Source organism: Dromiciops gliroides, chromosome 5 (assembly GCF_019393635.1).
Source record: "Dromiciops gliroides isolate mDroGli1 chromosome 5, mDroGli1.pri, whole genome shotgun sequence".
Taxonomy (NCBI): domain Eukaryota; kingdom Metazoa; phylum Chordata; class Mammalia; order Microbiotheria; family Microbiotheriidae; genus Dromiciops; species Dromiciops gliroides.
In genome coordinates this window covers 87,028,505-87,041,668 of record NC_057865.1, presented here as the reverse complement: position 1 = coordinate 87,041,668, position 13,164 = coordinate 87,028,505, and the positions used below count along the sequence as shown (strand labels likewise).

The 13,164-nt window shown below is 38.4% G+C and overlaps 1 protein-coding gene across 6 annotated transcripts in view; it reads left to right on the top strand.

The window, feature by feature from the left end:
* The window catches only part of RBM33 (RNA binding motif protein 33), a 185,599-nt gene that overhangs the window by 138,543 nt on the left and 33,892 nt on the right, over nt 1–13,164 (top strand). For 3 of the 6 annotated variants that reach the window (XM_043965516.1, XM_043965513.1, XM_043965517.1), the window contains one exon: nt 7,515–7,727. The exons of 1 other annotated variant lie outside the window; for it this stretch is intronic. In XM_043965516.1, the coding sequence (XP_043821451.1) occupies nt 7,515–7,727 (213 nt within the window). The remainder of the gene's footprint in view (nt 1–7,514; nt 7,728–13,164) is intronic. 2 more of the 6 variants (XM_043965515.1, XM_043965519.1) reach the window with 1 other exon arrangement.

The following is a 13,164-nucleotide window of genomic DNA, read 5'->3' as shown; positions in this document are numbered from 1 at the left end:
TAAATGAAAAAGTATCATATATCAAGAAAACTTCATTTATTTAGGAAGGATAGTCTGGTTGACTTAATCTTAGGGTTAATATAACTGTGACTAGAAACCTTCCTGAGTCTACTCTTTACTTAACTTGCTACCTCTTCAAGTGGGTTCTATAACTCTTCATTTTCCTGGTCACACTTTTAGAAAACACTGTATATTTCTTCTTCCTACTTCTACTTTCTCAACTAACTCCCATATACTTCTTAATTAATTATTTGGGGGGGGGGCAGGGCAATGGGGGTTAAGTGACTTGCCCAGGGTCACACAGCTAGTACGTTTCAAGTGTCTGAAGTCATATTTGAACTCAGGTCCTCCTGAATCCAGGGCAGGTGCTTTATCCACTGTGCCACCTAGCTGCCCCCCTTAATTAAATTTTAATATGGCTTCTGATCTGATACTTGACTAAAACTGCCTTCTCCAAGGTTATTAAAACACTCTTAATTGGTAAATCTAATGTGCTTTTCTCATTTCTCATTTTTCATCCTTAATCTCTCTGTAGGTTTTAACAAGGTTAACCAGCCCCCTTTCTCCTTTGGTTTTGGTGATGTGGTCCTTGCCTATTTCTTCTCTTTATCCATTTAAGCTATCCTCATTCTCCCTTGCTCACTCATCACCTATCCCCTACCCTCCTAATCATGACTGGATTCCTGGGCCCTGTTCTGTTTTCTCTCTCCCTTCTCTAACCTAGTGACCTCATCAACTCTAATAGGTTCAGTTATTTACATAGATGACTTTCACATCTATGTATCTGGCCCTTATTTCTCTCCTAAAACAGTCCCACATCACTATTGCCTTTTGGAAAATTCTTAACTGGCATCTTAGCCTCTCAAACACATATCCAAATAGAAATTATACTTTCCCTTAAATCTGCCATTAAGGAAAATGTTCCTCTTTGTGTTAAGGCCATCATCATCTTTCCAGGCATCCACATTCAAACCTTAGCATTATTCTTAATTCTTCCTTCTCTCTTATTCAGCATATCTGTATAGTTGCCAAGGCTTATGCCCTTCTCTTCACTTACAGACATCACCCTAATTTAGACCCTTCACTCTCACTAGGAATATTGTGAAAATTCTCACCTGTGGCTCCAAGAAGCTGGACTACGTACAGCAGCCACACCCTAGTAAACCACCTAGGCAGATGGGCTCATCCTGGTTGAGGGTAACTGACAGGCCTCAAATCTGAGAGTAAGTTAGGCGGATATCTACCCCAAGTATGGGAAAACTTTTCCAGGCAGAACGGGCAGAGGAGAACAATTTGAGGGCGGCCAAAGAAGGCTTTGTGGAGTGCTTAGAGATTGGTCACACATCTGAGACATCAAGGTCAACCACTGCATTCCAGGCCCTCACCACATGTCCTGACTTGTGTCCTGCCACTGGACTTGGATGACTCAGAAAGAGAGAATGAGGCTGATGACTTTGTACAACTGCCTTGAGCAAGTTAAGAGTTGGGTCCTCTTTGAAAACAAAGGACAAACAGTTTGAAAATAGCCTTCTAATTGGTCTCAGCCTCATGGCATTCCCCTCTTCGATCCGTCCTCTCATGGCTATAAGAATAATCTTCCTAAAGCTTAGGACCACCTCACCCTCATTTTGGCACTAGTCTTTCTGGACTTACTTCATGTTAATAACCCTTTGGGCATTCTATGTTTCAACCAGACTGACTACTTATCTTCAAACTCATTCTCAACATACCATCTCCTACCTCCTTGCCTTTGCTCAGGTTTTTCCCTATGGCCAAAATATACTCCCTCACTCTTCAACTAAGTTTCAAGCATCAGCTCATGTGCCTGCCACCTTCTTTCCTAGTCTCCCGACTTTTGAGTGTTTTTTTTTTCTTCTTAAATTTTTCTCATATTTACTTATCTTTGTATATGTTGTATCTATTCTAGTTGTTTGGCTGAGTTTACAATCTGGTTGTCCCCCTACCCTCTTTTTTTTATTCCTACCGTACCAGTTTCTTTGCTCATAGTAGACATGTCATAAATGCTTGTTGAATTAAGACGCATTAGAATATAATGCTTTTACACATAGAGGGTGTTCTGTAAACATGCATTGAATTGAATCCTTAAAGTTGTTGCTTTTGGTTTTGATTTGTTTTTTTTTCCATATAAATATTTTATTATTTCTAGTTACATTTAGAGATGGTTTTCAACATTTGTTTTTATAAGATTTGTTTTAAAGAAATGTTTGACATTAGCTTGTTTTCCTTGTAGTTTGCCTCTTCTAAGTGTGCATTGCAGAAAACTGCTTAATTCAGGTTTCCAGATATTGATTTGATTCTGGTTATAATTTTTGGCTTAGCTCTCTCTGTCTTTGAATAGATTAATATTGTTGACCAGCGTAATTTTAAGGGACACAATTTCCTCTGAGAAAATGACTATTAAGTGTAACTTTTGATTATTATCAATGTTGAAATTAAATCACAATTAAATTTAAATTTCAGACTGGTTACCTGTAAGGGAATTGCCCCCCTCCATACATTTTTTTTTTAAATTTTTTAGAGAGGCAATTGGGGTTAAGTGACTTGCCCAGGGTCACACAGTTAGTAAGTGTTATGTGTCTGAGGCCGGATTTGAACTCAGGTACTCCTGACTCCAGGGCCGGTGCTCTATCCACTGCGCTACCTAGCTGCCCCCCCTCCATACACTTTTAATAAATTCTGGAATATATAATTTTTTTAAAGAATCTAACTGGTCATAATTGTGTTATTTTATCTAAAGGGATAGAAATTAACAAATTAGAATTTTTCCTTCAGAGCCTCTATATAGCCCCAGCCTAAACCAGAAATGATTAATATTTTCATATTGTGTGCCATCCTGGTGAAAGATAGGTGAAGCCAGCATTAACCCCCCAAAGTGGGATTGAGTGCTCTGAGGCTGTCAGAATTGCTAACCTTTGATTTAGACTACACCAAGTTTCATGTCTAACCTAGATATGAAGTTGAGTGTACCAGTTATCCTTTATTAAAAGCCATCTGCTGGAACTAATTGCTTTAAAATTTTGTAATTTCTAAGATGGTAACATATTAATATATGGTAGCTTAGGCAAACAGTATTTACCTGGGGTTTCCCCCTTTTTGTTAATGTGTGCTGTGTAGATCCATGTGAAGTAACTGAAGAAAAAAATAGAATTGAGATAAATCACCCAAATATATAGCTATCAAATTTGTTATGTATCATTCTCATGGTCATACTTATTTCTACATTATGTGCTTTCTGTTACCCATGCACAGAGTTGGATGTGTTCCATTAATTTCTTTGATCACTTTAATAGTGATAACTATAATACTTTTGGACTAGAATTTGGCCTTTTTAGGTCTACAGTATTTAGTAAATACTCGTTTGTGGTTCAACCAGAGAGTATCTTCAAACTACAGTTTTGTTTTTGTTCATTTTACCTAGTTCTCTATGAAGACATAGCACCTCTCACTAGAGAGTTCATCATGAATTGCATGACTGATTTAGAAGACTCTGGGTATTTGTAGAATTTAACATAATTCATTGAATATAGGGAAGTTTGTTATTAGGAATGAATTGGATAGTGTCTATCCAGGATCAAATTTGTAAAATGGAAGACTTTGATAACAAGTCAAAATTAGTTATCTGTCTTAAAGATAGGAACTTTCTATATCTGAGTAACCTGAACTGGGGCTTCCTTATAAACCTTCTTGTCTTCTCTCCAGAGCGTGTCCTTTTTTTCAAAAGCCTAGTTAGTCACTTGGTCATCAGACTGAACCAGGCCCATAAACACTTACTGTTTATGTGACCCTAAGCAAGTTATTTAGCTTGTTTGCCTCCATTTCCTCATCTGTAAAATGGGGATAATAATAGCACCTGCCTCCTAGGGTTATTGTGAGGATCAAATGAGCTAACATTAGTAAAGGCTTCACACTGTCTGGTATACAGTAAGTGCTATATTCATGTATTGTTGTTATTGCTGCTCTGCTGCTCCTGTTGCCACTGCTACTGCCAGCTGCTCCTACCATTACCACTACCACTGTTAGCCCAAGTTGAGTTCCAAGAATCTTATCACCAGTGATCTTGACCTTCCAGGTGGGGAGCAGTAGCTAAACAGTCAGTTTAATTTTTGTCCTCCCACATTTGTTCAAAAGATTATAAATAAACTAACTAAATGTAGCCTGGCTATATTGCTATTTTTTAAGATTGTTTAACTTTTATTAAATTTACTCAGTTCAATTCAGCAAGCATTTATTAAGCACCTACCATGTGCCGGGCTTTGTAAATTAAAAAAAAAAAGAAACAGATTCTGGCATCAAGGAGCTTGTATCCTACTGGAAATAAATAAATAATATGTGCACAGATATAGTAAGCACAAAATATATAGGGAAAAACTAACAACTATGGGAATCAAGAGAGGTCTCTCCTAGATTTAGCTGAGTCTTGAAGGCAGCCAGGCCTTCTACAAGGCAGACTTGCAAAAGGACAGCATTTCAAGCCTAGGGGGACAGCCTATCCATGGGCAGGGGTTTGTCAGATGGAATGTTAACATACAGGGAACATCAAGTAGACCAGTTTGGCTAGGATAGAGAGTTAATTAAGGGAAAATAAATTGCAGTTCAGGCAGCTAGGCAGGGGGTGTAGTGGATAGAACGCTGGGCCTTGAGTTAGGAAGACCTGAGTTTACTTACTTGGCTGTTTGACTCTGGGCAAATCGCTTAACCCTGTTTGCCTTAGTTTCTTCATCTGTAAAATGAGCTAGAGAAAGAAATGGTAAACCACTCAAAACCCCAGATGGAATCGAAAAGTGTTGGACACAACTGAAACAATTGAACAACAAAAATATGTAAAATGAGCTCCTTTTGCACCCTTCCTTTAGACTACATACATCTAATGTCACCAGAATAATTATGGCATAGGTTTATGATTCTGGGTGAGCAAATTAGCTGGGCATTTATAGGAAATTACCCTGAAGTTGAAAACCCAGTCATGGATAATCCACAAATTGCATCATTTATGTATTTAGTATCAAGAATTACTACTGTGGAATGTTTAGCAACACCCGAAGTTACCCACGTTTAAAATGTTCTCTTCATATTCTTCTTTTTTATGTACCTTGTCTACATTTATACATCTTGTCTTCACTTTCTCTAGAATAGCCTTAAATTATTCTTGAAGTTATGAAGTAGCTGAAAATTAATCTTGGGCTTGACTGTATTAGGAGTTTTCACTTCTAAGTTTATATCACCCAAGATACTGGGTGCCAAATAATGACTATTAGATTGTTCTAGGTACCTAGAATCGTCTATGTTTAATCTTTTAAGTCTTCACAGGGTGTTAGTGGATATAAATTGATTTGATTTAAAGTGTAATCTATAGTTTTCACTCATTTTGAAGGCTTGCTTTCTGTTGTTCAGTCATCTACTTGAAGATTCTCTCTTTTCATTCATCCTTTGTTTGCTTGGTGGTGGTGGTTGTTAATCTCATACACTATTAGAACTGAGAGAAAGTGGTTGCCTGGTATTTCATCTGGAAGCTTTTAAATGTACTCATTTTGGGTTTTCATATTTATATAGCAATCCAAAACTGAGCCTAGGTGCTAAGGACTTAGCACAAAACAAAAAGGACAATCCCTGCTCTCCAGCTATTTACATTCTATCATTTGAAGCATTTATTTAGCACCTACTACAGGGGGCAGCTAGGTGGTGCAGTGGATAGAGCACTGACCCTGAAGTTGGGAAGATCTGAGTCTAAATCTGACCTTAAACACTAACTAGCTGTGTGACCCTGGGCAAGTCACTTGACCCCAGTTGCCTTAAACATCTTGGGCCATCTCCAGTCATCCTGATCTATATCTTGCCACTGGACTCAGATGGCTCCAGAGGAGAAAGTGAGACTGGTGACTTTGCATAGCCCTTCCTCACTTAAATTCACATCACTGCAAGTCATGACATCTATCATGGTCCTCTTCTAGAACGAAGGACAAAACAACAACAAGAAGCACCTACTGCAGATAACACACCTTCTTCAGTCAGGCCTTCATAGTGTTTACTTTGGCATGTACCATTCACACAGACTCTTCTCAGTTCTTTTCCATAGCTTTTTATTGTTCTGCAGATTTGGAACTCTTGACACTCTCAGGGAACTACAGGCAAGGGTCTATTTTGTGCCCTTCATGCTGCTTGCCAGGCAGTTCTCATTTAGCACCAGTGAATGAGAAGTGTATGTGCTTCTCAATTAGACCCCAAGGAAAGATGGTGTAGAGCAAGGTTAGTTAAGTTTATTTATAAGCACAACCCAGAAATGCATCAACTTGAGGAATGGAGGTGATGTTCTTATAAAACAGCAGCATAATTGTTGGCCATCATTGCTGTTAGTCTTCTACTCTTAGGAAAATTGTTCAATAAAATAAAGTTCAAGAACATGTATTTACATTATTTTGTTGTTTAGTAATATCTGATTCTTGGTGACCCCATGGACCATAGTATGCCAGTGCTGTCCATGGTATTTTCTTACCAACGATACTGAAGTGGTTTGCCATTTCCTTCTCCAATGGATTAAGGTAGTGTTAAGTGACTTGCTTATAGCTAATAGCTAATTAGCGTCTGAGGCCAGATTTGAACTTGTTTTTTCTGACTCCCAAGCCCAGTGCTCTAATCTGCTGAGCCACCTAGCTGCCTACATTTTCATCATATCTACCTGAAAAGAAAACATAACAGACTTCTAAGATTTGAGCTTGTGTTGCAGTCATTCATGCTAATTTTGTAGTTCTAATGATAACTTATCATTTATTTAGTCCTTTAAGGTTTACAAAATGCTTTAAAAATATTATTTCATTTTCTCCTCATCCTGGGAGTGAGTACTAACTACCATTTGCCTCATTTTACAGATGAGGAAACTGAGACAGACAAAAGTTAAATGACTTACACAAGTAGCACGTGTTTGAGGCCTAATTTGAACTCAGGTCTTCCTTAATCAATTCACTGTGCCACCTATGTTTAGATAGTTATAATCTCCTTGTTCCCCCCCACCCCACTTTAAAGCAGTGAAATAAGTTAAAAGTGTTTATGGCATAGTAGTATGGTTTGAATGAGAGGTGAAAATTCAAAGTTATTTATGTAAACTGCCTGTTTTTTTAACAAACAGTGCACCTGTAGGAAATGATGTGTGAAATAGTCCCTGTGTTGAACCTGAGTTATTTCTTTAAACTACAGCAGATCTTCAGTGATGTAAAGTGGTGTATTTTTAATCCACAGACCTTCCCAAAATTTGGTAGACAAATTAATATAAAGATAAAAGTGTCATGAAATGTAATTGAATTGCTAGTTATAATTTAAAATTAGGCAGGAGATTTTCTGTTCTTTCCCCTCAAACACACACATTGAAGTGTCAGATTTGTTTTGATACTTATTTTAATTCTAAGTTAAGTATTACTAAAATTTTACTCCCAAGTAGAACTCTCAGAAGCTGATATTTGACTGAATAGATACTGAACAGCATGATACCTTGTTGATTTCAGCAGGGGGGAGAGAATGTTGGCTTTTTTCACCCAGAGGGTCAGCCCCAACGTCTTCCTCAGTCTCCAGAAGTAAGACAGCATCCTGTACGGAAAGTCACATTGACAAAGGGAACAACACTTCATCAACAACAGCAATCTCCAGTTGCAGCTCACATACACTCAACTATTCCTCCAGGAGTTAAAAACATCCAAGGAATTCACCCAGCAAAGAAGGTAACATTTTTTCTTTAGTATCAGTTGGCCCTGTCAGAAAGGTGAAGAATGTATTTAATAAAAACTAGAATTTTTTTTAACTAGCTTTTCAAGAATTAAGAAATACCTTTTACCTATTAGTTAACCTCAATGATTTCTCATCTCATTTTTGAAAACAGTAAAATAACAATAGCTGAGCTTGATATAGTGTGTTAAGGTTTGCAAAGTACTTTTTATACATTATCTCATTTGATCCCCACAACCTTATAAAGTAGGTTGATCTCACAATTACCAAGGGGGTGTGTGTGTGTGTGTGTGTGTGTGTGTGTGTGTGTATGTGTATACTGCTGGGACTGACTGACAACAGTTTGAATAAACAGTTTGGTCAAAAATATATTACTGGGGCAGCTAGATGGCACAGTGGTTAAAGCACCGGCCCTGGATTCAGGAGTACCTGAGTTCAAATCCGGCCTCAAGACACTTAACACTTACTAGCTGTGTGACCCTGGGCAAGTCACTTAACCCCCATTGCCCCACAAAAAAAAAAAAAAAATATATATATATATATATATATATATATATATATATTACTAAGGGAGCCAGCTAGGTGGTGCTGTGGATAAAGCACCGGCCCTGAATTCAGGAGAACCTGAGTTCAAATGGGGCCTCAGACAACTTGAGACTTACTAGATGTGTGACCCTGGGCAAGTCACTTAACCCCTCATTGCCTTGCCAAATATATATATATATATATACACACACACACACACATATACATATATATATGTGTGTGTATAAAAGTTCATGGTCAAGTTCATGGTCCCATGTGAGATATACTGATTTATCAGTGAAGATTTATAATAATGAGGAAGAATAATATAATAAGTAATCTATTTGTTTATTGTCTAGTCAGTCGGTGCAGTAAAGGTTCTTGGTCGTGTCGGGGTGGGGTGGGGTGGGGTGGCATGGCATGAGTGGAGCTTTAAACTGCTCAGTAGGCTTGAAGGGGTCATTCTCTTCAGGAGGATGGATCGATTCTTCCTTTGCTCAGGTCGGCCTCATCAGTTGCAGGGTTGAAATCTACTGGTAGGCAGGTCGATGAGAGGTTCAGGTAGCAGGTGAAGAGAGCTCCTCTCCAGGACTCTGGAAAGGTAACGGACGTCAGTGAGATTGAAGAAGGCAGCTACTGAGGCCATTCCCAAGTGTCTGGACTAGAAGCCTCAGGATGGCCAGGATAGCTAGGGTGTTCTCTTAGCCACCCATTTGGGGGTGTCAGCTTCCAGGCCACAGCCAATTCTGGTAGCAGTGTCTGTCTCAGGGTAGTTGGGTTTCTGAGTGACAGCAGCTCAGAATCACTGGGGCTCTGAGAAGGTGCTTGCTCTCCTTTAAAGCAGGGAGGACGCTGGGTCACAGGCCCCGCCTGGGCCAGGGCCTCACTTGCCCAAGTCTGAGCACAGTGCTGTCTCCCCCCCTCTAGCTCATCCTCCACATGGCTGTCAAATGGACATTTCTAATGTATGCCTCTAACCATATCATTCTCCTTAAGAGGCTGATGATTATTCATTGCACTGAGGATAAAATGCAAACTTCTCTTTGGGGTTTAAAGCCCTTCACAGTCAGGTTCCATTCCAAGCTGATTGATTACACAATTCCTCTTCCTCACGTACTTGACATTGCAGTACCCTGGGCCTATGTGTTCTTACCCATAACACACACTACCTTTTATATCCTTCCTCCATGTCTTTGGAAAGGCTGCTCCCCATGCTGAGAATGCCTTTCCTCCTTATCTCTGCTTTTTCAAACCCCTGCCTCCTGTTGAGGCCCAGAGTACTCCCCCCCTCCCCCCCATGGAGTCACTTCCTTATTCCTGTAACTGTTAATAAACCACGCCCTAAATGTATTGATTCGTGAACAGTTGTTCTGTCTCCCCAGGAGAACATAAGCCTCTTACTGTAGTTGTAGCCCCAGTACCTAGCATGGTGCCAGGTATATGGCAGGTGTTTAGTAAATGCTTGCTAATTGTTAATTAATTGGTTGATAGCTACTACAGACAGGTGTTTTATATCATTTTATAGTTGAGGAAGCTGAGGCTTCAGAGTATTTCACCTGCCATGATCACAGTTAAATGTTAGAAGGATGTTTTAAACCTAGGTTTCTTATGCTTCTTCAATACCAGTGTTACCTCCACTATCCGTAACTCGATGAATCTCACGAACTGGGGTGTGCAGTGGAATCAGAGCATCGATGTATATCCTTCTTTAGAAACTTGCCCTTTGACCCCGGAAAAGTCACACAAGCCCTCTCAGCATCAGTTTCCTTAAGGAGTTGGACTCGTTGGTCTCTTAAGTCTCTTCCAGGTCTAAATCTGATTCTTTGATCCTAAAAACGACCAAAGATAAGGTTTCTTCATCATTTTCCTGATGGGCCAGCCCAACTCAGTCACCCCCACAGACTTTTAATTTACATTCTAAGCTTTCTGTACAGTCTGTTTCTTAAAGATGTTCACAGTGACTAAAGATCAATTCTCTGTGCAACATGAGGCGTTAACTTCAGCCTTCAACCTCCTGTTAGGAACTCTTTGTACTTCGCCTCTTTCTTTCCCTGAGAGTCTCCAGAGCTGAGGTGTATGTGCGCTTTTGCAAATGGATCGAACTTCAGTTGATGTTTTCTTCCACTAAGGATTGTGAGCTGTTCCTCAACAGTCTATGGCATTAAAGTGTATTCTCCTCCTTTGGCAGAGACAGAACCATTCATCTACTGTAACTTTTGCTTAAGTTAAATTGTCACCATGTAGTAGAGATCAGAATGCTGCACAGCCACACTGGTCATCAGTAGGTGCCAACTTTAGTTCTGGCTTTGCCAGCACTGACCCTTACACTGTGGGTGAGGTATTGTCCCTCTCTGGACCTCAGCTTGGAACTTGTCTTAAGTGAGCACTACTTTAGAACCCCTTCAAAACTCCCAAAATTCTGTAATTCTCAAGTTCCTGTAACTAAGTTGTCAAATTTGGATGTAGAAACAGGCAGAGATTCACTTTTATTGGCTATGGCATGAAAACCTGAATCTTTTATTCAGAGCTATTGACATTTCCTTGGAATTAAAGTAACATTCTGACTGCATATTCCTTTTTGGTGCCCTAGATATAGTTACATACTTTTAAAAATGGGCTTAAGGAGAATCATGATCCCTGATTGTGGGGATATTGATGTTTGATAGGGTAAAGTGGTATTTTTCTTGCCTGTTCCCTAATTGATTAAACAAGGATTATCTAAATGTAATGTCTCCTAAGTGAAGGTGTTACATTGTTAGCAAGTTGCTGACTTTTCTAAATAGCTAAGAGCTCATTTTTCACATTATGTGGTGTTTGCTGAGGTCTACAATCTTTTAGTTCCTTAAACTTTGAGATCATTAGAAGTAGGGCTTACAAAATAAAGTGCCTCATCAGATCCAGAAAGGGAGATGGTTCACCACAAGGAAAAGCTTTTTAGCAAAGCAAATGAAGAGAGACAAATGAAGAACTAGGACATCTGTACCAGACTTTGTCATCTGTTAGATGAAGACTTGAGGTCTACTGTTAACAGTTGACTATGTGATAGTGGGGATGTCATCTGTTTGTGATTTAGACTTGATGCCATCCCTTCCAACTCTGAGATTCTCTCATGATAAATCTTGATCCAGTGTGGGAGTCCTTGATATTAGTAACATTAACATTGAAAACACCTTGGCTTTGTATGATAGCTATCTTCTGAGGAGTTCAGATTTAATCCATCTCAGTAGCATTTTGTGAAATAGGAAAAAGTAGAATTAATCCTTTTTTAAAATGTTTCTGATGGGAACCTTGAGTACAAAAGGGATAAGTGACTGAGGAGTACTGTCATAGGGTGAAGTTTTTTGTAGTCTAATTTTTTTTTCTATTATTTGATTGGGAATTACTGTATTGAAATAGCTTCTGGGCCTGATTTTTAAAAAGTTTCATCATTGGAAAGAATACACAGTGTGACATAGTAGACAGAATACTAGCATTTGAGCCAAGGAAAACCTGGGTTTGAAAGCTACCTCTGACACTTTATTAACTGGATGACCGTGGGCCAATTATTTAACCTCTCTAAACTTCTCTTTCCTCATCTGTAAAACGGGCATTATAGTACCCATGGTAGCTACATCACAGTGTTGTTGGAGTTATCCATATATAGATGTGTATATATATGTGCACACACATACATAGGCACATAGCAAAACTTAGTGCTCTAAAATATCAGTTGTAATTATAGACAAGTTGTACATCTAAACCTATATTAATAGTTAAGGACATGTTCATTGTTGCATTTTTAAATTTAAAATTTCTGGCAGTTTATTTCCTCTCATCTGTGCCTATGACTTCTAGAAACTTTTCAGAATATTTGGAAATTAGTCTTTTTGGCGCATTTCAAATACTTTGGGAGAGGGCACAGGCAATTTTACTAAAAACTTCCCCTTTGGGTCCATTACTGCTTGTCAACTCTGATACTAACTTTAATTAGGAGCATCGTGAACCTAATGAACAAGGGAGAGTGGGCTGGAAATAAGTTTGGAAAGATGAGAATAAATTGAATAATTTTATTAGTAGAAGCATCTGTTGTTTGTTGTGTTTTTTTTAAACAACATCAGTAACAACAGTTTATTGAGCAGCTCCTTTGGCTAGGCGTTTAAGGTACAAAGAAGTATGGAATCTATATGTTATCACAATGAGTTAAAATAAAGAGATCACCTTTTACCTGTAAACCTCAGGAGAGGGGCCCTACTTTAAGATGAAAATTTTCCAGATTTCTTTTACCTTTGATTGCTATGTTTATTATTAATATCAACAATAATAGCATTTACATGGTACTTTAAGTTCACAAAACACTTTACAAATATTTCATCTTATCCTCACAGCAATCCTGGGAAGTAGATAATAGGCACCATTATTATTATCCTCATTTTACAATTGAAGAAACTAAGGCAGTCAGTTGAGGTGACTTGCACAGGGTCAACATAGTAGGTATCTGAGGCCAGATTTTTTTTTAGGGAAATGATAAATATCATGAAGCTTAAATTGACCGTAGAGCTTTGTTTTTAGCATCAACTGTTTGTTGAATAGTTATACCTATTTTTTCCAGATTTTTGAAAATTATACTTGTTATTAATATTGCAATGAAGATTACATTTTTTCATGTTTTTCACAGCTAATCTTATAGTCATTTCATGTAGCTAATAAACATTGAATTAAACCAATTTCCTAACATATGAAAATAATATTATTTGATTTTCATTAAGTCTTGTTTTCCACCTTTGTCTACCTACAGTTCTGACCTCTTTTGAAATCTGCTTATTACTCTTTAAGCATAACTCAAAGGAAATATTTTCATTAGAATTTTAAGGAGTAGGGGCAGCTAGATGGCACAGTGGATAAAACCCCGGCCCTGGGTTCAGGAGGACC